General features: G+C 42.5%; 1 protein-coding gene across 2 annotated transcripts in view; it reads right to left on the bottom strand.

The window, feature by feature from the left end:
* PALM2AKAP2 (PALM2 and AKAP2 fusion) overlaps positions 1–23,466 on the bottom strand; it is a 269,103-nt gene extending 245,637 nt beyond the window's left edge. Inside the window, exons 1-2 of one of the 2 annotated variants that reach the window (XM_039733217.1) lie at positions 23,138–23,466; positions 22,648–22,693 (exon numbers count right to left, since the gene is read on the bottom strand). In XM_039733217.1, coding sequence (XP_039589151.1) covers positions 22,648–22,693; positions 23,138–23,229 — 138 coding nt within the window. In that variant the 5' untranslated portion in view covers positions 23,230–23,466. Of the gene's footprint in view, positions 1–22,647; positions 22,694–23,137 lie in introns of those variants that run through there. The other variant, XM_039733218.1, reaches the window with a different exon arrangement.
* Positions 23,467–24,818: the final 1,352 nt, after the last annotated feature.

Raw genomic sequence — 24,818 nt, 5'->3', positions numbered from 1 at the left:
GCACTCCTTGTGGACTTCATGGATTACTGAGGGACAGTTTGTTTCACCATCATCCTCATCAGGGCTTGCAGAGGAATTTTGACTCTGACATTTGGAGCACCTCCTCCCCCTCTTTCTTTTCACTAGACCTTCGTGCTGCCATGCTGTCTTTCTCCACATTCTCACTTTCTCCTCTTTCTCTGACTAAAAGAAAAATTGCTGTTTTTATGTACCATTGTCAACAAGTTTCACCAGTTCAAAGATTCTTGCCATGTCTTGCAGTGCTGAGATGTCAATCTCGTCCAGGCTCTGGGCCAGAGAATCGCTCACCATGCTTCTGCCACCGGCCACACAGCTTCCCCCACCACTGTGTAAGTGTCTGTGGCCACCATGGTGCTGGTGCTATTTAATGCCTCTCTTCATGTGGGGCACCAAGAAGAAGTCACCAAAGTCACCACCACCCCCCACCCCCTTCTGCCGCAGTGCAGTTGGCTAGAGTTGGCCAAGCAGGCAAAGTTTGCCATAGGCCATGCCACAATGGTGGCAGCAGCAGTGCACCACTGTGCACTGTGCTGGAATGCCCCAGTGGGGACGGCTCGCCATTCCTGGACAAACTCACTGCATGCTGCTTTGATTTCCTTCTTAAACACAGAGGCGTTACCAACCTCTCTACTTGGGCCAGTGGCATGTCCATCTTCAGACCCATCAGAGATTGGCTTTGCTGGACACAGTGGATGCTCTCAGCAGCTTCTCACACAAGCCACTTCTGTGGCTTTCCCCTGCTACTAAAAGCTAGGCTGTGTCCAAATCAGCACAAGTGGTCAACCTCTTGCATTTGGCACAATGAAGTTTTTTTACTGAAGGAGCAGCCCACCTTGGCTCTGCACTAGTAACCAGTCAAAAGAAGTGCTCTTAGAGAATTTTTAGGCTGTCCTTTGAGTATTCTCAGGGTAGGTGAGCAGTCAGTCACCTAAATTTTGTGACACATAGTTCATAAGAATGGTTTAGCCTTTAAACAACAAGGCCTTACGTTCTGCACAGGAAGTTACATACTGGTGCCCACCATTTTCAGTAAGAACAGAGAGCCATGAGACCTGTGTGGGGCTGGATATGAGTGCATACACACAAGCGTGAGTTGGTCTTACTGTTCAACAATTTCCAAATGTTGTGAACCTCACCTTCCAACACAGTGTACCTACCATCTTGATGTTGCTGACCTAGTGCTACCCAGCTCAGGCAGGGAGGGGAACACTGAGGATAGTGATACTCACTTGAAATGTTAGATAACACCTCCCTAACACAGCCCTCTTTGACTTGAGTGATATGTTCCCGAACAAAGGAGTTAGCCTCTTTGACCATTGACACTTCAGGTAAAATTCATACCTGAGCACTTCTGCTATACCATCTCCCTCCTTTTTATCTTGGATGAATCAAAATACCACAATTTCTGCCTGTCTCTGTGCTGTGCCCTGTTACTGTCAAATCCTGCAGACTGGAGATAGTACCATACTCTACAGGACAGCTTTGAAACACTGCCTGGTTGGAATTTGTCTCAGTCTTTATATTTCACCATTCTGCATTACAGAAATGTCAGAGGGCTCTCAAAATCAGAAAACAGAATTGCCCAGTTACCTAAATTCCTTACAGACAGCACATTGTATTTTCTAGAGGCCCCCTAAAAACAATGAAACAAGGCTTGCAGGCTCAAAGAGCATTTAGACCAAAATTTGTTCTGGTATTAGAAAGGAAAGATGTGATTTTCTATGGGACAGATGAAAACACAACACTTATTCCTACTACTTTTATATTCCTTCCTGAATAAGCCAATGTCACATGGTATTGTCACAGCTGCAAATTTAGAAAACCTTCCTGTGCCAGCTATCTCAATATTCAAACAACATTTTGGTGACAGCATTTTGGGGTTTTCACGGGGAACAATTATACGTTACATCAGGAAAGAGTAAATTCTTCCTGTATGACATGTGCAAAATAGTAGCCAACCCACTGCTCTGGGTTAGCTCTGCAGACACACAAAGCTATCTGGTTTTTTGTAGGCAGACATCAATTCTCCAGTTCTTCTCTATCATTTGCATGCTCCTGCAGTGCCCTGTGAAGAGTCTCACATGCAGTGCAGCATCACAACAGCTATTTTCCAAGTCATAATGTGAGCAAAATCATACTTTTTTATGCTAAATAAATATTGTGAGAGAGAAAAGTGCATGTAACCTATTATGACATGATAATTTCGAGCAGAGAGCAAAGGGCAGATATATTATCTTAACAGGGCACTGCTAATTTTTATTATCAAACTTATTGTCACCATTTAGCTGATGTGCAAGAGAATTTTTTTTAATTTTGCATCTTGAAATTCTGACTTACTCTAAAGCAACAGTTAAGCTTAGGAGCAGTATGTACTTCCATCTGCACTACAGTAATACCAAGAAGCTCCAGATGAGGAGACAAAACTCCAGATTCATTTATAGCAACTATCAGATTTCCACCTGAAAACATACAGCAGTCTTTACTCATATGTAACCTCCATCATTCTGCAATTAAATTGTGTTTTATCCTGCTATTTTTAAGGTGTGGTCACTATGAAAGGAGTCTTTAGCTAGAGCATCTTAACTTTGCATCTGCTCTTAGTTCAGGTCTCAAAGGGTAAGTTTCTGATACTTAGCTAAACTTCTCTTTGCTAAAAGCAGATCACATCCTCTGCAGATCTCCTAGTAAAAGTCTTAAATGTCACTGTGGCCTATGCACAGGAGGAGGAATATCAAAACCATTATGGCCAGCCCAGTTTTGCCAATTTTTGTGATTTTGTAAAAAGTTTCACAATATTTCCTATTTTTCTTAAAACTTTAGCTGTACAGTTATATAACTACATGGGAATCTTAGCTTTTGTATTTCAAAAGGAATTTAGGAGTCCTTATGAATGCAGGGAAGAGGTGGAAGAATGACTGAACTGTGGAAAACAATTTTTAAAGTATATAAAATATTGCAACGGGTTTTGTTATTATCTGTATTTTACAAGCCATATCTCCACTTCATTATGGAATCAACATATAACCATATTCTTCCATGCAAACTTGTAAGAATGAACATCCCTCTTTTACTGCGCTGTGATCCTTTTGTTCCCCTTCGTAGTGGTAAACTTATGACTCCACAGCCCCAGCTGGGCACCTTGGTGTGCATAACAGTGTCACAGGCAGATCATTTCCGTGAGATGACACTTTGTTTTCTATATATCTCTGCCATCAGCTTAAGCTGATGTCAGTAACACATTGTCATCAGGAAACAAGGATGATAAGTTTAAAGCAATAGAGTTGCCAAGGAAGTGACTGAATGCAAATTAAATCTTAACTCTTGCTCAGATATACATGATTTTCTTTTTCAAATGTCCATAGAATTTTTACAAGTCCTGTACATCATTTTACAATCTAAAGGTGGAAAAACCAGTAGTTTCTACATAGCTTTCCCTCCCCTCTCTTTTGCCTTTAAGCAGTACTTATAAAATAGTGAGCTTGCCAAGAATTTCCTTCTGGAATAATTTCCTTTAAAGTGTGATACGAGGAAGATTTATCTGGTAATTGCTATGGATGGCTCTTGGATCTTGTAGTTGATTCTTCAGAAAGAGTCTGAAGAGACTGAATTACTGGGGGTAAAAAGTTTAATGGCAACTAAGTACATAACCAATGTGTTTTATTTACCCTCTTCCAAAGGAAAACTGAGAGACAGTTTCAAACACTGGTAAGAGAAAGAAGAAAGTTAGTTTTGAGTTAAAGAAAGATTTAAGAGAAGAGCTGAATTTCAGTCTTGGCATTTGCACAGACAGACATCAAAGAGGACAAGCAAATGAGAAGCTGGGATAGGGTGTAAGGATGGGTACATTTATAACTTTCCTTTCCTTTAGGTTTCTAAAACATTTTCTTATAGTGTGGAAACAGATGGGATCCACCCACCAGGAGTTTATGTCGACATGTTCACTACATTTAGAGATATATTATGAAAATATAACCCATCCCATACAGAAATGTAAGGCAGTGGGGGCACGAGAGAGTCTGCATTTTCAAGAGTGCATCTTTAATTGAAAACCTTTCCTATTGTATGCTGAATGCTGAATTCTGCAAATCTGGCCAAGAATTTGCATTCTGCAGAAAAACTTTAAGTTGATCATGGGTGAATAAAAGAAACATGACAAACACTAAGGATGTTAAAAATATTGAAGTAAAGCCATACAGAGGATGAAATAGGAGCTATACAAGCTCTTAGTTCTCTTATCAAGGGGAAGGAAAAAACCTTTAACAAAAGTATGGCACTAACAATGGATTTCCATGATAAGGTATCTTTTGACCACTGTGCATTGCTACTGGGTGTTTTTTTGTGCTGCATCAAGCTGGGTCTTGATTGCCATTCAAATATGACAAGGCTTGAACTATCAAGCAATACTTGCAAACTTACTTTATTTGTCTCCACTACAGTCAGTTGCCACACTAGGGTACACCACTGGACTACTACAGTGCTTAGTTCCAAGACATGACAATGTCAGAACTAAAGAAAAAATCTGATTAAGTCAGTCTGATAATTAAATACACAAATTCAGTCACATCTGCAAACAGATTAAATCTGTGGTGCTTGGTAATGATATATCAAGTAGAGGACAAAGACTAAATCTCTATGGATTCATTGAAAAGGAAGAAGGTTTAGAAATATTTTTCTAAACAAACTGTTAACAGCATGTCTTGACCCACAAGGAGTATTCAGTGGGAGTGACAGTAATACTTCCCTCTTCCATTTATAAGAAATTCTCTGTAGCAGAAATGGATATAGAAAAAAAATCTTTTCTGATGTAACTTCTGCCACGTGACAGTCTGCCATAATGATCTTTTCTGCTGTTTTGTACTGAACAATTGACATTCAGAGAAGATACACATACTAATAAAATAGGATTCTTTTACCACTGCTTGTTGTGAGGGTGCATCCTTGTTCAGCAGCTAGCTGGCTGACAGTCCTGATAACTGCTGGTGCTTGAAAACGCTCTCTTCCTGCCATAAGGATTGCTAGGAAACCAGCGCAAACACTTTCACCTTTTTGGTTTTCCTCTCTGAATCTTAACAGCCTTAAAACCCTCAAAATTTCCCACCACCAGTCCAAGATCACAGCTTGAAAGTCAGAGGCAAAAACGATCCATTCCACTGCTAAGATTTTTGAAAATATATGCCACAGTTATGTCATTTGTAATGACTTGGACAGAACACTTCTATACAGCTGAAAATATTTCTGCCTCTGCTTCTTCTTCCTAAAGTCATTTTTTACTCACAGCCTAAATTATTTTTTTCTTTCAAAGGGTTATTACTTGCCATGGAGCAGTACCTTTGAATCTGTCAACAGAAAAGGAAACAAATCAAACTAGATCGATAGGTGCTGTTTCTGCAGAGACAGAAAGGCAAGTTTCAGATAGAAAGGCATGCTACACTGAGAGGAGATGTTCTTGCTTTGCTTCCCTAGAAGTAAAGAAACATGGTATTCAGAGAATCATAGAAATGGTTTGAATTGGAAGGGACTTTTTAGATTATGTAGTTCCAACCCCTCTGCCAAGTGCAAGGGCATCTTTCACTACACCAGGTTGCTCACCCAGCTTGGCCTTGAACACTCCAGAAATGGCGCATCCACTGTTTCTTGGGGCAACCTGTGTGGGTATGTCAGCACCCTCACAGTAAAAAATCTATTCCTTATATCTAATCTAAACCTACCATCTTTCAGTTTAAAATTAGACTTCTTGTCTTATCACTACATACCTTGGTAAAACCTCCCTCCCTGTGGTATTTTCTGAGTCCCCTGATGAAGGCGAGGAAATGAGAATCTGACTCCATGTTCTTAGAAAGCAAATTTATTATTCTATTCTATTCTATTCTATTCTATTCTATTCTATTCTATTCTATTCTATTCTATTCTATTCTATTCTATTCTAGAATACTCTACTAAACTATACTAAGGAATACAGAAAGGATACAGACAGAAAGCTATAAAGATACTAATGAAAAACTTCTCTCTCTTCAGAGAGTCCAACACAGCTGGCCGTAATTGGCCAATAAGTAAAAACAATTTACATGCAACTAATGAAACAACCACCTGTTGGTAAATAATGTCTAAACACATTCCACAGCAGCAAAACAGAGGAGAAGCAAATCAGGTAATTATTATTTTCATTTTTCTCTGAGGCTTCTCAGCTTCCCAGGAGAGAAATCCTGGGCAAGGAGATTTTTCCAGAAAATATGACAGTGTCACCTCCCCACCTCTCTTCCCTCCTTAGGTATGGGAAGGTGCTATAAAGTCGGCCTGGATCCTTCTCTTCTTCCGGCTGAACGCCCCCAGTTCTCTCAACCTGTCTTCATGGAAGAGGTGCTTCAGTCTCCCAGTCTTATTCATGGTCTCCTCTGGACCCGATCTAACAATTTCATGCCTTTCTTATGCTGGGGGCCCCAGGGCTGGACACAGCACCCCAGATGGGTCACACCAGAGAGGAGCAGAGAGGCAGAATCCCCTCCCTCTACCTTGCCGGCCTCGCTGCTTTGGATGCAGCACAGGGCACTTTGGCTTTCTGGGTTCTGAGTGTACATTGACACTCAGGTCATGTCCAGCCTCTGATCCACCAGTACCCTCAAGTCCTTCTCCCAGAGACTGCTTTCAATCCATCCTCTGCCAAGCCTGTACTTGCGCTTGGGACTGCTCCAACACGTGCAGGTCTCAGCCAATGCTGTAATATTTTATGAGGACTCAGGAGCTTATTAATTCTATTAATTCTAGTATAACAATTTCATGCCTTTCTTATGCTGGGGGCCCCAGGGCTGGACACAGCACCCCAGATGGGTCACACCAGAGAGGAGCAGAGAGGCAGAATCCCCTCCCTCTACCTTGCCGGCCTCGCTGCTTTGGATGCAGCACAGGGCACTTTGGCTTTCTGGGTTCTGAGTGTACATTGACACTCAGGTCATGTCCAGCCTCTGATCCACCAGTACCCTCAAGTCCTTCTCCCAGAGACTGCTTTCAATCCATCCTCTGCCAAGCCTGTACTTGCGCTTGGGACTGCTCCAACATGTGTAGGTCTCAGCCAATGCTGTAATATTTTCTGAGGACTCAGGAGCTTATTAATTCTATTCCTTATTGCAGAGATACTAACAAAACCTGCCCCTATGCCCACCAAATTAGACTAGGCAAACAATTATAGTGATCATGAACATCAACCAGAGGGAGAAAAGCCATTTCACCAGGCTGGATGGAGGTTTCCTCTTTGCAGCAGATGCCTCTGCACTGGAGCCACCAGGCACATATTTAATGCAAATTCTGGTCCTCAGACACCTCTGAAGGATCTCTGAAATTGTGTTATTGGTATGGCTGCTCGCATGCATAGTAGGAGTAATGAAGAAAACTGATGGGTTAATTGATTACACACGCTGTAGCCACAGAACATACATGACATGGCTGAGGAACAGTAGTGCAGCACGTGTAGGAAGATTCAGTCCATTGATGCCAGCTAATCAAATTGCATGACACCTCTACAAACAGCTCTGCTGACGGCCTTGCTGGCATGGCCTGTGGAGGCAGTGCAGATCTTGGGCACTAAAGGATCAGAGCATCCTGCAGACAAGATGCCTGTGCCCACATAGGGTCTTTCAGTACCCTAAACAGAAGCAGGTCAGTGGACTGTGTCTTTCAGTGCAGGGTGGGAATCTTTGACCACAGCAGTTAACATGGACATGGGCAATGGGGTTCAGTCTGGAACCTGCCACTGGATGACTGAAAAGAGGGTTCAGCTTCTTGAATGTCTTGGGTAAATGTCTTTTTCGTCTGCCCTGCTCTGTGCTCTGTTGGAGGCTGACACTCGGCGCATGTTTGCTGTTTTGCTGGCACGACCAGGGTGTAAACCTCAGCTGTAAACCAGACTGCTCTAATGCCAGTAATGAACAATACAGATTCATCTTCTCCACTGCCAAAGCAGAAAGAAAACTATTCTGAAACTATTCAGGAGATGTTTCATTTGTTTTTGCATTTTGTTTGCCTCCTTTGTAGCATCAAGCTTCATCAGCTGCTGGAGACAGAATAATAAAGGTTTGGGAAGCACTTGTGCCTGAAGTTCCATCTTAAAAGCACCATTTAGACTTGATGCAGATCATTTTTGCACTGCTTCTGTGCCATAGTAAGTATCACAACCCACATTTTGTAGGGAAGGATGGGGCCACATGCTCAGGTGGCATGAAAAAACCTGCGACTGTGACAAACCAAAACTATTAGAGAGGGGGGTTTGATGGGGTTTTTTTGCAGCAATGCTGTTGCCTCCAACGGCATGCCTTTTATTCCTTGCTAGTTAGTAAAGTTTCTCTCCTTCCTTTTATCTGAAGAAGGAGAATCTGAAACAAATAAATATTGTTTTAAAAGGAAAGACCAAGGATGCAATCAGTGTAAAAAGGGTAAGCAAGCATAAGTTTTTCCTATCACTGTGCTGTTGTTCAATTTGCCACTTGTGAAACTGTCAGAATGAAGATTTACTTTGGATTTCTAGCAGACGTACATAAGTTTCACAATGCCTTCCAGATCAATACAACAGTATTCTGAATACATGAAGCATTACATAACAACCTACCTTCTGAAAAATGCAGGCTTTGAAAAGTCTCAGGCTGAGTAAAGAGTTACTGGATACTTTTGACAATATCGCTCTTAGTCATATGTCAGGAAAAAAGTGGGTAAATAGCTAGTCCTTGTCAGTACAACAGAAAAAAAAATAAAGCAATAACTCAAGTTTGTGATGGTAGTTGTTTGGAAAAAGATGCCTGAGAAAGGACACTAAGAAGAATAATAAGCAACTGTATTGCCTACTTTCTGAAACAAAAGTTTAGACTTCATGCTGAGTTTACTGAGTTTACTCTTTGGCACATATTTTTGAGTCAGACAGGGAGTTAATGGATGCCATACACGGCAGTAAAGTGCAGAGGCAGCTGTGCTCATCGTAACTGCTCTCTGCTTCCCTCAACTTCTGATCTTGTAGCAAGTCACCAGCTTGTTTCCATTACCCTTGATATCTGTTGTACATCCATTCCAGTAATCTGACTTGTTACTATGAGGACATGTTTTGGATACCTAGCAGACTTAAAAGCCAGATGTGCATCTCTGTACAGATGTAGGTACTTCAGTGTATGACTCAGATATACTCAAAATTATCACAATTATTCTTTTTATGTCTTTTAGCTAAGGAAAACATTTCCAACATTTTGTAGATGAGATGCTCAATATTAACTTTTGAAAGACAATACAATTTGAAAGCTGAATGCCACTTACACGGTGACTTTTTGGAAAGTTATGCTCTTCACTTCAGTAAAAAAAACCCCCAACTCTTGGACTAGCCAAAACCACTGTTGCTATTTCCCAGGTACCCAAAAGTATATTTTGTTTAGTTTGTTAAAGTGAGAACCACCAGTCTGTAAAGATGGAGTGGAATTTTTAAGTCACACACCAATGTGATAGTTGTAACACTGTAAAACTCAGCGGGTAATTACTACAACACAGAAATAGGCTGTGACCAGCTTTGCCACCTTTACTCTCTATTAAGTACTGAATATCTGCAATTCTGGATTGCACCTGGAAACACGTAATGTTTCAGCAATATATCCACATGCAAACCAATTGCTTATTGTTCATGGTATAAGTGGGGCTTTATTAAGATAAAAAATTCTGTTAAAAAACGACAAGCAGCTTGAAATGTTGTTGGGATTTAGGAATTCTCCTTTGGTTTTTGGTTTTTTTTGTCTCAGGGAATTCTCCCCCACGCGTGTTGCTAGGAGACAATAAACGGATACTTCAGAGAGACAAAAGAAGTTGTCACAGCTGAGGGCTGGGGGTGCAGCTGGCTACTCTCCCTTTACCTGGGGTTTCATGTAGGGCAGAGATACTGTGGAGATTTGGACTGGGAAAACAGATTTGGGTGCAGCCCCTATCTCTCTTGTGCTGTCAGCATTCGGAGGGGAGAGGGGCTGAGGTTGCTGTGGGGAGAATACATCAGCACTGTGGGGTTCTGTCTTCTGCTGCTTCTCTTCTACTGTGAGTGGAGCCCTGCTCGTCAGACTTAATAGTTAAGTCCCAGTCCCTGCATTGGGACTTCACCCTACCTCACTGAAAAATGGGACTTTTCATCATCTGCTCGAGTGCCTCAGAGGAAAAACCCCAGGATCCCGAGCCCAGCTTTCCCTGTCCTGCTCAGAGCCGGGACGCTGCTGCCTCGTCCCCGCCACGTCTTTGCCACTGCTCCGAGTTTTTGTCACGCTGTAGCCCGCACCCCCTGCCAGCCCAGACGTCCTGTGGTTCCCGCCCCAGCCTGGTGCTCCCGAGAGTCCTGCTGGGGCACCGGGATGGGCTGCCATGGGGTTTGTGGAGCAAAGCCTCTCCTTCTTCCCTTCCCGCCCGGGCCCAGCCGCCATTGCCGGCGCTCCCTCAGCCCGCGGCACAGCGCCCCCTGCCGGCGCGGGGAGCCAGCGCCCCCTGGCGGGAGCCCGGGCCCGCAGCGGCCGGGAGCGGGAGCGGGAGCGGGAGCGGGAGCGGGAGCGGGAGCGGGAGCGGGAGCGGGAGCGGGAGCGGGAGCGGCTCCGCTCGGGCCCGGGCCCGCAGCGGCGCCGCCGCTCCCTGCAGGGGCACTCTGGCCAGGAACTGCCAGCCCTGTGCCCGAATCTGCCCGAGAGCCCTGAGCTACAAAAAACAGCAATGCACATTGTCCATTCCAAGGGAAGCTCCTGCCTCCCTTAGCAGACACCTGGCTTTCAAACCAAGACAAATGGAGTGCAATATTAACAGCGCATCAGCAGTGAAGGCTCTCTCCTATCCGTTTCTTAAATATGACGTGAGCAGTCTTAAAATACAGGAACAGAGAGAGAGAGAAAAATCTGTAAGAATGTTATAATCTGAGAACCTGTTGCTTTACCTTAATGCATGCTGCTGCAAGGCTTTCTGCCCATACAGGTCAAGATGTAGGTGCAAAGAAATCTACCTGAAGTTGAGCTTTCTGGAGGCCTTCGACAATTTATTTGTCCTACAGATTACGCATTCTTTGTTTTCCAGCCCCCAAACAGGTCCTAAAGACTGGCTCCAAAGTTTCAGTGCAAAGTTTTGCATGGTTTTGCAAACGCAACTCAAAGCAAATTTGGATTAGATTAAAAGAAAAACAATGAAATTAAATCACAGTATTGATGCTTTAATTCTGTTTGCACAAACTGAAGGGGAGGGTTCGCATCTCCTTTGATTTTAGGCTATAGCATTAAGGAAATTTCAGCTTGCTGAGCCTCCACAGTTTCACACCTCCCAGGATTAACAAAGAAACCACAAACATAGTTTAACTGAAACAGAAAATATATCTTTTTAACAAAACTTTTTCTCTACCCCCTACCTGAACAGAAAAAAAAGAGATGGTACTGTAATTACTCTATTTTTCCCCTTTATTCCAAACCTCCCTTCCCCCTGCTCCCATTTGTAACGTTTCCCACAAGAGAAAAAACTGTTGAAAAAGATTGTACTGAGAAAGCAGCTCCTTGCAAAGCACAGTTCAAGCATAGGAAGCTTATTCTAGTAAAGATATATCTGCACTCTTGGTAACATAAAAGGGAAAAAGTCACGAGCTATGGGTAAGTATTATGAGAACCAAGCTGTCAAAAGTGGCTTTCTCCTGTGGGTGAACAAGAACACGAGTTTAAAATCCAGTAATTTTTTTTTTCCATAAGAAGTTGAACTTTGGATAGTTGAGTTTAGGCACTTTCTAACAGTGCCTCTGTATTGCTGATACGAGCATTTGACAAATGGCAAAGCATGCAACTCTCAAGGTTAGACAAATAGTGAATGTGAGTTTCTGTATTCATCCTCATCCTTATACTTCCTCCTGGAAAGTCTGATTTATAGATCTGATTTGGCACAGATCTGGAATTTTTTGTGATGATAGTGTTATAAATGGTGTGAATATTTATGTGGATACTATGGGTCTGTTCCTGTTCACCACTGAAACTAGCAGCAAAATTCCTATAAACTTGATTTGAAGCAGAATAGGGTCCTGCTGAAGAGAAGAGACACTGGTGGCTCTCCTGCAGGAAGAAAGGTAATTTTATGTTTTCAAACATGATCAGTTTACCCAATATACCTGAATTCCAGTGCCTGACTACTCACACACCCTATTCAAAATGCAAAGTGAACTAACCCAGCTTCTTTAACCAGCCCAGATTTCTGCCACTGCGGTTGGGTTAAATTGCTCTTCCGGGTCTGCAAGCATCCATACGTCAGCCACCAAATCTCTAGGAATGAGCGTGCTCGGCATTGCAAAGAAACTGACTGGCTGGAGAAGAACCCTTTATATGCAGACTAGTTATCACTGGTTGACTGAGAAACATCTGAGGACAGGCAAAAACACTGGTGATCCACCCTAGAAGGAATACAGAAAGGTTTTCTACCCTTACAAGATCAGCTAAACCTCGGCATTTTCTTCACCAGGCCAGACAACTCTGTCTTGTCTCAGCAGTAATTTTCTTCCACTTCTGATAATTTCTGACTCTCTGTGACTCTTTTCTGTTGTGTCCATGGATTTCTTGGAGACTAACACCCAGCATGGGTCTGACCAAAACAGCATTCCACATGCCTAACAATCAGCATTCCAGAATATACACTATATACACCAAGCTTTTATGTTTGCATGTGTGTCTCTCTATCTATCTATCTATCTATCTATCTATCTATCTATCTATCTATCTATCATCTATCTGTCTATCACTACACACACATATATATACATACACACATATATACACTTACAATGCCTTTTCCACAATAGATGAGACTGAGATGAGACTGCTGAGTTTGCAGCATTACCCACTATCACTCTTTCTTCAGAACTGCTATACAGCTGTTGATAAGTACTAGGTGCTTGTATTGAAGACACCGTGTGAAAAAGGCCAGTAATATGCCAGTATTAGTTTAAACTCACTTTTTCACTTCAGTGGCACACAGATTAGCCTGGTAAAACCACTCTCCAAACCACACAGATAGTAACAGTATATAATCACCCTAACATCTTTCCACCAGTCATCTATGACTTGCCCAGAGTCACATCATTACTGTTATTCACATCAATGTAAATTCGATTTATTGTACCAATGAGCATCTGTTTTCAAACTAAAAGAGACCAAAGACTATTTTGTTTTCTTATATGTCTAAGCCAGGATGGTGGCTTGCCCTAAGTGTCACAGACCAAAATGTAGCAGAAACTGTGGGTGTAGATACTTGGACCACCAAAATACCACTCTTTTTTTTCTTACATCTGTGTTTCAGGGCTGCTGTCATAGGCAGTGAGTTTGCATACAGGGGCCAAATCCAGAAGGGAATTTACCCCTGAAGTGCTCTGAGATTTGCAGCAGAGTTGTAAAATTCAACTCCTACCAGCTTTCTCCAGTTCAGCAGTATTTTCCATCTGCTCCTTCTCAGAAGTGGAATAATCTTTGAACACGCCTTGCTTTCAGAATTATGAATTATTACATTATATTATATTAAAATCCAATGGCAAAAAAATAAAAAAAGTGAAGAGTTGCCTATGTTGTAAGCTTTATTGATTCTGGAACAACTCCTCTGGAGTGAATTACACCATGAATTACAGACAAAGACACAGAGGAGAAGGTCTGTGACACATTAGTCTCATCAAAACCTTGCATCAGCATCATAAGCAATATCACACATGATAAGAAAAAGAATACTTATAAAACACTTAAATTATATTATTTTTCCTTAAGAAACCAGGAAGTTGGCAATCTGATAATCTAAAGCTAAAGCATGAAAAGTGTGAACAGGTCTCTGTTTCAAAGGTGAATTTCAGACATCCTATACTGTCTCTATCCTATAGTCTATATTGTATTTTAGTTTAAATCTTGTACACTTTGAAACTTCAGCAATAACAACTGTAAATTTAGCAGAAAGAACTGGTACGTCTTTTAAGTGTTTTACTGATTCAGGGACACAGTTCTTCAAAGTGTTACATTTAGGCTGTTCTTGGTTTTATTTTTTTAAAAAAAACTTGAGGTTCTTTTCCTATCTTATTAGAAGTTACTTCCTTAACCAGAACAAATTGCTAAGATCTTGATGATGCTGGGATGAGTTTATGTACATTTCTAACGAAGCAGGTATCTCTCCCACAAGGAGAAGTCTTAAAGATGCAGCTTTCAGTGCTGAATCAAACTTCTGCTGGAGCCTATTTCTCTGACATGCAGCAAATGCTTTTGCATATGCTCATATTTATTAAGAATAAATACATGACTAACGACTGACCCTTATTTTCTATTTTGATGTAGTTAAGGACTCAAAAGAGATAAGGCATTACCTCTCAAATGCTATCTGCACAGAGCTGCCAAAACTGGCCAACACATTCAAGACAGCAATTTTGTACCAACACCAGCACATGAGACAATCCAGTCCCCTGTGCTGCAGTTGTCATAAATTCAGTGACAACTTGGATACCAAGTGCTTGCTTTGTGTTCCTAACGGGAAAGAGTTGGATGACTAGGGATCCTTAAAAAACCCGTGGTTGTCAGCAGGAGCTCTCCCAAGGTCCTGGCACGTGGTGGAGAACGGAGCTGTTGCATGAGAGGTTAGCAAGAAGGGGTTGTGTACGTGCCTGTATACTCTTTCCCTCTGGGAAAGGCCAGTCATTCCGCAGTGGCACTGATCTGGTTAATTAATGGCCAGGCGCTCGCAGCCGCTCCGCTCCGAGCCATCTCAGCCCGCGCCGCTCCTGCTGCTGCTGTGCTAAGGGGACTGCAGCTGGCTGCATTGTTTGAAATATCTGAGCACATCTCTGCTGTCCCAAATCTCCAGCTGATTGCCAGTGACTGCTATTATTAGGAACTGCAGAGGGTCTGAGCCCCACCCTGCTGTTGTCTCTGGATCCTGACAAATTATGCTGGCAGCTCAAATTAAAACAGTCTGAGCACTGCCTAAATCAACAACCTGAGCTGTGTGCTGTCTGGAAGGGGCAGCAACTCACAGATGAGGGTAGGTCTGTCTCTTTCCAAAAAGGGCTTTCCGGACTGCACTGGTTGCTGGCCTTTTTTTGTAGACAGAGAGTATTTGTTTTTACTGGCGAAGAGGAAGAAAGCTTTACATGCCTCCAGCATATAACCTCACTGGAAGTCACCTATGTAACAAAAAGCATCTCTGTGTCAAGAACTACACAGGTCTGGTGAGCAATTGCCAATAGGCCATACCCATTTCACTGCCACCCGACTTGTTGGGTGATGTTAACCCTTGCAACCACATGGCTTTTCCTGATCAGAATTTGCAACAGAAAATGCTTTTCTACTCTAGGAAATTAGGGCCAGAGGCAGGTGTAGCATCCTTTTGGTTCCAAGTCCTGCTTCTGAAAGGCATCCTCAGTCCAACCAGTGCCTCAGCACACACAGGATCAGCACATGCTCCTGTGCCATTTGAGAGAGGGCAAGGTAATAATTAATAATTTACTAGAAGTGCATAGTCCAATACTTTACCAAATACACTTGGCAGATGAACCATCTTGCTAGTGACTGCTTTGCAAGAAGAATACACTTTATTCTGTGCAAGAATAAAACAGTATTTGTCAAGCAGGTAAGGAATTAGATAGATACAAGGAGTGATTCCTGGAAAGAGCAGGACTGCTCAAGGAGAGGCTGAATATCACTGTGGAACCCCTTTCAGGCCTATCCCACCTTCAACCTAGCTATCCAGCTATCCATTACTTTAAGCATGACATGTAAATCCCAGAGTCTGACCTCAGAGTAACTAATACCACGGTGTAGGAAATCTGTCCATAAAGTTATACCCGAGGCTAGAGCTGGTTCAATAGTTTCCAAAAATGTAGATCTTTCACAACTGTTTTATTTAACCAGCGACTTCAAAACAACAACAGCAAAAATCACAAAACCTTTTCACCAATTTGCAGCTTCTTTTAAAAAATATAATTTGAAAGGCACAAAGTAAAATCCAGTATTTCAGGCTTCTTGTCTGTGATCAAGAGATGTTGGTGATGTGTTAAGGGCTAGGAATGTGCTGTGGAAACAATTCTAAATTTAAACAGTTGAGTTTGGGCAAGTCTGCAAACTGTCTAGAAATTTTTCAAGAGCAAACTGGTTTCTGTTTCTCTAGTTTTTTACCTAGTTTTCACAGATACTTTGACAGAAATATTTTTCTTCAGATTTTTGCTTCTCTTGCTGGCATCTAAACATTCCTAAAGCAAAAATACAGATAAAACTTGAGAAGGTAATTTTTGTTTTCTGGTATTTTAGGCATTTTTGCTTGATTTTTTTTTTCTTAGTATGGGCAAAGACTCCAAAATGTCATATATGAACCTCTAAGTGCTTTATATGTTCCAGAAGTAAAGGCAAGATTCAACTCTTGCTTGCATGTATTTCTCTGTGTAAGGTCTGCCATGAAGCTGACTCATGGTATTACTGCAGTCCAGGGTAGGGCTGCATGCAGATCTGTGTGCAGGGAAACCTCACCTCATCCTTTACAGCAATGCAAACTTAATTTCTCTCCTCTGGCTGATTTACACTGAGGTTCACAGGAATCTCACAGATCTGTGTCATGCCTACAGTATCGATAGATTTAGTTTGTGCTAACCCCTAGTTTACTCCTGCTAAACTCACCCCTGGAAATATTTGCAGCAGGATGCAGACTCAGCTCTGCCAGGTCTTCCTCACCAGGGTACTCTGGAATTATGATAAGGTCTTACTAGCCCTCAAGTATTTTAGCTCAGAATGTAAAAAGAGGAGTGCTATAGAAGGCTTTTTTCTGTTTCAAGTAATTGGTTGTTGGGACCACTGAGGAATGAGATGGCAGAGGAATGGTTGTGATTGATCAGAATCATAAATATGATAAATAAGCTAAGATAAATAAGCTATGACAAATAAGCTATGATAAATATGATGAGCAAATAAGATAATGAGGGGGAAATGGGAAAGGGAAAATTGGATTAAACTGCATAGCAATATTCAAATAAGTTTGAATTCAAGTAAATATTGCAATAGGGGCTTTCTTTAGTGTCAAAACTTCCAGATTTGGCTACTCCAGGAATTTGAATTGTTTGAGTACACAGGATGGCTGCACTTCATCAGGACATCTAGGCCATGCTTCATAGTGCTTAAAGCAGAACTAGGAACATGGCAAAGAGAAAAAAACTTCTCTGCCAGCCTCTAGTAATTTGCAACTCAAAAATTGCTTCTCATGAGAAAGTCCTTTATGGATTCCACTTCCATGAGCATGCCTGGTTTATTCTGAAGCCCAAGTACACTCTTCAGAATCTACCACGTCCTGGAGAATTTGGCTCTACAGCTTAATAACTCATTACAGGGAGAATTTTTTTTTTGTGTTTGTTTTGTCCACAACTGTTACCTTCCTTAGATACCTACTAATCCTTGTGCCAAAACATGTAAGTAGTATTTACTTAACCTCTCCACAACACTCATTCCTTCTGCAGATTCTTCTCAGTCACCTATTTTCCGAAGAGGAAAGTCAGAGCTTTTTTTTTTCATACCTGGCTGCATTTTTTTCCCCTGCAGTCTTTAGGTCTGAAGACAACTGGATTAAGATAGATTTGATCCCATGATTAACTTAAAGGACAAAAGCATTACTTCCTAAATGAAGGTATTGGAAACTAATGTGTTAAGCCATCACAGCAATAGTAAACTGTTGATTAAATCAATTTGGCACATCTTTCTAGGTGATTCTCAACACCTAATTTCTCACATTTTAATTTTCATGACAATGATCTCAGGAAGGACTCACAGAAATTGTGGACCAGTGTCACAGTAAAATGATCCTGGATATGATGTACTAGTCACAGATTTTCATTTTGTGGAGTAACAGCTATTGTATTAGTATTCTCAAACACCTATTGAAAAATCAGTGCAGTGCTATACGTAAACGTGAATGCACATAGCTCCTGTTCGGGAGAACTGTAAAATCTCACCTGGTGTAGGTTTAACTGGTAAGAAACTAATCTCCTGTGCAGGACAAGGATCCCTCTCCTTGTCCCTGCTGAGTCACCTCCCACACTACCTCTTGTTCCTTGTCAAAGGCAGAGCCCTCTTCTGTGGTGCTAGCCCCATACTACCTTAAATCTGGATGCATAAACCCATACTGGCTTCCCTCAATGCCAGCTGTACACAGGTGTGATGTATTTCTTTAAATGGAAGATCCAGTTTACCAAATAATCCAATTTGCTCTCTTTATGTAGTATATCCAGCTCCTCTGCCACTTGTCACCTGCACACCAGCTATTTCCATTTACATCAAATTACAGCTAGGGAATGCCTTCAGATCTTGAAAGGCTGCTTCCTGTAAGTTCTCCCCCACCTTTGCTCTCAAGGAACAGCAGTCTCCCTCACAAATAGCAACTTTTTGAGACCTGTCAGAAAGCCAGTCCTTAATCCATGTAAGGCAGACCACACTGATACAGGAAGGGGCTATTTTTAAACACCACTGTCCTGCCATAGTAGGTCAGCCCCCTGATGACATCTAAGTAACGTTGGATTCAGCTCAACAAATTCATCATCTCATAGAAAAAGCAAGAATGGTCTTTCTTGACAGGAGATAGCTTTGGTGTGGCTAATTGAATGTCAGTGATACTTTAATTGAGTTACTGCTTCTCTGAGCTGGGCACTTGTAAGTAAGTGACCATCACTGCTGTTGTTTTTGTCTGCTAAGGCATCAGTATAGTAGCTCCCCACTTGAATCTGTAGGCTGGACATCTCTTGAACCTGGAAACCTCCTCCAACTCCTGCACTGGTTGTTGCTTTAGTTGACAATTTCTCCTCAGTGCTGCCCCTCAATGATTGTATTTAATTCACCTGATGTATGGCTAACACATGTTCGCTGCATCATATGTGCATTCGTATCCCAGATGCACCAAGCAATACCCAAAACCCCACTTCCCAGCTTTGTGATTGCTAGGTAAGGGACAGAAAATACTTAGGTTTTGTAAATGCTATATTTAGATCACTATCTTCTGAAGTTCTCTACAGTCATAGAAGAGGGGCCCTATAACAAATTTTGGGGCCACACCGTTATTTATCCAAAATAAGATAAATTAAGTCAGCTCACCTGTCCCCAGGCCACTGAGTCTGGGAGTATTTACATTCCCAACTTCTGAGCAACTTGCAGCCAGCATATTTTTAAAAGCCACAAAAATGCTCCTTTTTCACCCAAAATTTTTGCCACCAATCCCCTTCAGGAAACCAGCAATCACAAACACTGAAATGCTTTATACAGGAACAGGCCCAGAGAGAAGATGGCTTCAGACCTCCTCTTTTAACCTCCTGTGTGCCTGCTGAAGGCATCTTGCTACAGTATTAAGAGCAGGCACCACTCAGCTCCATTGCTGGTAGGGCAGCAGAGGGATGCTGTGGTGATTCAGGCTCAGGCAGATGTTAAGAGCAGTGTGTCATGGCAGAAAACTTTACCAGATCTGTCTGTAGCACACATGACATCCAAGCTGGAAGATGTGATGTGACCTCTGCTCAAGTAAGGACTGGAAAACCAATTGCTCCTAGTCATCACAGAACCTCTCCAGGACACAGTTTCTATTTCCTTGTTTCTCCCAAGCAGAACTGGGTTTCACTTTTTAGTAGTTGTCTCACATTTTCCTATTTCCCAAGCCAGATTTGCACAGTTCTCTGAGTCTTGCTATGGTCAGTGTGTGAATTTTAGGGACTTCAGAAAGATCTGAAAGTCACAGCTTAAGCATTTCAATGACATTAAAACATTCACAGTTGAAGCTTCTCTGGTTTTAGAATCACAAATTCTATTTTAAAGATGTGTTTAGATATTTCTTGCCCTGATTAAACCATGGCATCCAAGTACAGCTCAATCTTGCATGCATCCCTAACAGTGCTCTAAGACAAGGGCAAAGTCTATTATTTGAAAGGTTTACAGATAGTTTACAGATAGAACATGAATGCACAGAAAGGCTGTGTATTTGCTGCAGACAAAACAAGTGGCTAACTCGCATTCACTGAGGTTTAGAATAATGTTCTAACAGTACACTCCTTCTTTTCCTCTTCCTATGACACTTTGCTCTGTGCCAGAGAAGCATGTATTAAAATTGTGATAAGGTAACAAAGTATAAAATCAAATGCTTCAAAACCAGTCAGCTTCCTGGTGTTAAAGTTCATATTTCTGTTTTTGAATTTGTTTTCTTTACATATTCAGTGATGCACACTTAGAATTTACTCTGCAAATTTCCCAGCAAACTCATTTACCATGGTGATAGAAGCAAATGTATAGAGAACAGTGTGTAGAAAACCCAGTGGTGACTGGATTTCTTTCTGTAAGTCTAGCATTCAACCAGAGTGGTTGCAGAATGCTGGAGTAAGCTTCTGCTCGTCTTAGAGAGATACTGCAGCAGGTTCAAACAAATGAAACACCAAGCTGAACTGAAATGGTATTTATTTCTTCTGAGAAAGGCCATACAGCATTTGAGAATTGACCTTATTTTTGCCAAACAGTGGCAGGCAGGAAACGCCTAACTTGTGTCACTCATTCTGATGGAGAGAAGCTAGAAATTAACTTCTCTGCATTCCGACAAACATTTGCAGCAGACCAATCATGGGAGAAAAACCAACTAACAAGCTTATATGGAAAACCTGTTGCTCTGCAGAGTGCTAAGCAAACAAGTTGGTTCATGGACCCACACTAATGCTTAAAATAAGGCTGAATATTTTTTATGCTGAAGTAAAATTCTTTAAATCTAATTAACTGCATACATTGCTTACTATATTTTATGAATTACCAGAAATAGAAACAAAAAAGGAAATATGTATAGAAAGCGAAGGTCCAGACTCACAAGGCCTTCTATTATGCCAGCATAAACCTACTGTAAAAGCTGCAATACACCAGGTGATAATATTAAATCCATAATGGCCTCATTGGTGTGAGATGCAGGACACTAAGAAGCAGAGGACTTGATCTACTTTGGTAAAACTGCTTTGGTAAAATGTTTCAGGACATCATGTGGAAATGACTGTTGTCCAGTATTCTGTTATATAGCAGTTGGAAGGAACAACAATAATGTAAACTTCTTTTTTTTTTTTTTTTTTTAATGTGGAGACATAAGTGTTTCAGAGCTATGCACTGCAGCATAGCACAGAGCTATGCAGCTCTGCAGTACAGTTCTGCCATAAAGAGTCCCAAAGTCCCAAATCACTGGCCGTGGTGAGGTTTGCCTCTGGGGGAACATTCCTGGTGTTTCCACTTGAGATATGGCAATGGCTATGTTGATAGAAAACTGAGAACCAGATTAAAAATATGCATCTGCTTTCCACTGCTTGAAAGTTAAATGGTTATAGCTTCCCTCCTCCCCTATCAAATGATACCGTTTGCTCTTTTACAGTTAATATTTTAGAGAGAAAAGTCCCTAAACTGTTTCTTTTAAATCTGGTTATTTTAAATTTCCAGTTACCTATCAGCAAAGTAGTAGATTTAAGAAAAATATCTTGGAACAGCAGCAGCAGCAGAAGCAGCAGCAGCAGCCATTCCTGTTACACTACAAAAGAAATCTGTAACCTGTGCCAGCTGCAGAAAAATGTAGCATCTGTTGATCACTGGGGGAACTGGGGAAGAGAACTGAAATCCATGTGGGCTCTGCCATCTTCTGTTTCCCTTCAGACCTCCAGGTGTGTGGTCCCCGGCACGGGCTGTGCCATCCGTCTGGGACTGGCACAGCTGCATCAGCATCTCGGCCATGGGGAAGAAGAAGAGCTGGGTGTCACTTGAACAAGGGCAGGCTGTATGGGGCTGTCCGACTGGCAGTGCCCAGAGAAACACAGGCCTTTTGACACAGTGCCTGTGACATGCTAGAAGATGAGCTGGCAGTTTCTGTATGCCAGGATGATGGTGGATCCTAAACACCCAGGCCCTTTCCTCACCAGGTGTCACTACACACGTTCCTCCAAGGTCTGCACCAGCTGAGCTCATGGCTCAATTCAAATACTCTACTAAATGTGAAAACAAAAGCTATAACTAAAATAGGGATCAATCCTGCCTATATTTTACTCCTGGTGTAATGCAGCTCAGCAGGAAATTTTTCTGAAATCATGTACTCAGCTGTGGAGCTGAGATGACAGTTCAACTAGTAGATCAAACAATTACACAATTTTGGCAATGCAGCGTCTGTGTTCAATTGTCTTAAAACTAGCAATATCACAATTATTTTCTGCACTAAAAGCCATCCTGCAGCAGATCATTTTGCTTAACTTCTCCATCAGCTAAGCAAAAGCTCAAACTGTGAAAAAATACATAGTCAGCAGAGTACTGATTTTCTCCTGCAATCTCCTCTCCTCCCCATTTATTCCTTCTTTTCTTCTATATCATCAATCTTTTAAGCATGCCACTGTGCATTCACATTTTTCTTTCTGCACGTGTCAGCTCAACGCTCTTCCTCAGAGCCCTCTTTCTCCGCCAAATCCCGCAAAGCAGATTTTAACCACTCATTTCCCGAACTGGGAATTCCACACACAACTTTGCACAAGCCAGGCTCTCCGTGTGCTTCTCAACCACTCTGCTGGAATCCCCCCTTCCCTCCAACAACCCACGGCTAAGGACAAAAGAGCAAGTAAAAGGAAACTTGACTTACTGCTATGGCTTGGAGCCTTTCCTTGTGCAACTCTGCTTCCGCCATCCTGGAGAGAAGGACACGGGAGGAGAGAGAGGGAGACCGGTGGGTGGGAGGGAGAAACAAAAAGGCAAACAAAACCGAAACGGAGCGCACACTGCAGTCACCGGGGGGAAACTGGAGTAACTGCAAAGAAAGCCGAGCTTCTGTGTAGCAGTCAGCCACTTTTGGAGGCACTGCAGGCTGGCTCACAGTACGATCATTTTAGTCACTGGACCAGTGCCTGCCTGGCTGCCTGTCTCCCAGCTGTATTGCTAACTGCATTTCAGTGCTGCTTCTGTGTGCTGGTGCTGTCACACAAACCATGTAGGCACTCTCCAAGCAGCTGAGCAGAGGGATAGCTCGCATGGCTATAATTTTTTGCGTTGACGTCTCAGCTCATTTGCTCCTCCTATGGGGTGCTGGGTCACGACAGGAGCTCGACATCAGCAGCGTGCACAGTAATACAAACCTGCCTGACTGCAGCAGAGGAGGCAGACAGCTGTGCCACAGCATGTCCTTAGCGAGCAGCGCAGCGCGCAGGGAAGGACGGCGGTGGCACATGGCGCAGGGAGGGGAGCTGCGGCAGCCACGCTGAAGGCGGCGGGGGCAGCCCCACTGAAGCAGGTTTGGATAAGGGAAGGGAAAGGACACGGCTGCCAGGAGGAGGGAGAGCGCGGACTCTGGGCGAAGTGCACAGACAGCTGTGAGTGCAGTAGTATCATGGCACGCTGCAAAATGCTGCTGCTGCAGGGCAGCCCTTAACAGAAGTGATGAAGAGCATCTGGATGGCGAGGGAGAAGCAAGAATGTATGTAAGATGTGTAACGCAAACACATCCTGTATGCATTGCATGTATTGACATCAGACATGGGAAGTGATAAAGCTGTGTGTACAGTCTCACTGAGGAATCCAGTGTTATAAACACAGGAGAAGGAGGCAGGTGAGGAAGTGAAGGGACACTTGAGCCAGTATCACAAGGGTACCTGTGATTTCAAGCTTGTCTTTGGTTTTGCATGCAAAACACTTTTATTTTCACTTGTATGATTGTCTGCTTCCTTTTCTCAAAGACAGCAGCAAAACCCCCCCCCACTCCCTCGCAGTCCTGTCCCGTGGGGTGCCACTGGGTGAGCCTGGGGCTGCCCCAGTAAAGGGGTCTCTGAGCCAGGGACAGTCACCACGCAAGATGGTGGGTGGGGGCTGACCATGATATCGTGAGGCTGTCCTGCCATGAGCATTATATGCTGCAAAATGCACTTCTGCATGTCTCCTGTCATGCAGAAGTGCATTTTGCAGCATATAATTTTGATGTGATAACCTCTTGCTGCTAAGATGGGGAAACCCTATTATCTTGAAGGAAAGCAATCTGGAAGTCACCCTGTTTCCCATGTGCCTGCCCTTTCAAAGGCCACTTAGCCTGGCATTTTAGTTTTCCATATCCCAGTCTCCTCAGTCAGACATCCTCCACTTCCATCCCAGTTCCAGGACATGCTACTTGCTGCAGGCTGTTTTTCAAGGCAGCTGCTTTGTCAGGTGTTTTCACTTCCTAGTCCCATTTTCTTACTGGTGCACAGTCTCCTTGTCTTGTGACAGCATGTCAAAGTGACTTCTTTCTTTGCTTTACCCCCATGAAAGAGGTTCTGTGTTGTCTGAAAGCTCAGGAACATTATATAATTCCAGTAGTCACTGTGAGCAAAAGGCAAAGTTTTATTGCCATATTCCGAGTGAGGCAGTATGAGTAAGTTGGTGATGGGGGGATCACAGCTAAGGAAAATGCAACAATTGTGGCTACATACTGGGATACTCTTTCAGTCTTCCAGCTTTAAGTAATTTATGGAATAACAGTTGCTCTCTAGCCTGTTTGATCTCTTTCTCTTGTTCTTCAAAATCTCTCCTTTTTATTTTCCATTACCATGTAAAGGTCCATGCATTGCTACTTGTATTACTACAGCTGGTTTTGAAATACGCCATCACACAGAATCCAGGCATCTCTACTCCCACATGTGCTCTGAGAACATATATGGGCAACTGCTACTAAGGCTTGATAGCTATGCAATTAAATCCCTTCAATACCCTTCTCATGTTTTGCTGTTAAGCCTTGCCCTGGGGAAGAATTCTGCTACAGGCTATATTCAGCAAAGACAAGGGTTATGC

The sequence above is a fragment of the Passer montanus genome, unplaced genomic scaffold (assembly GCF_014805655.1).
Source record: "Passer montanus isolate IOZ18808 unplaced genomic scaffold, ASM1480565v1 scaffold85, whole genome shotgun sequence".
Classification (NCBI taxonomy): Eukaryota; Metazoa; Chordata; class Aves; order Passeriformes; family Passeridae; genus Passer; species Passer montanus.
Note: the sequence above shows the minus strand (reverse complement) of the source record. Positions and strands in the feature narration are given on the sequence as shown.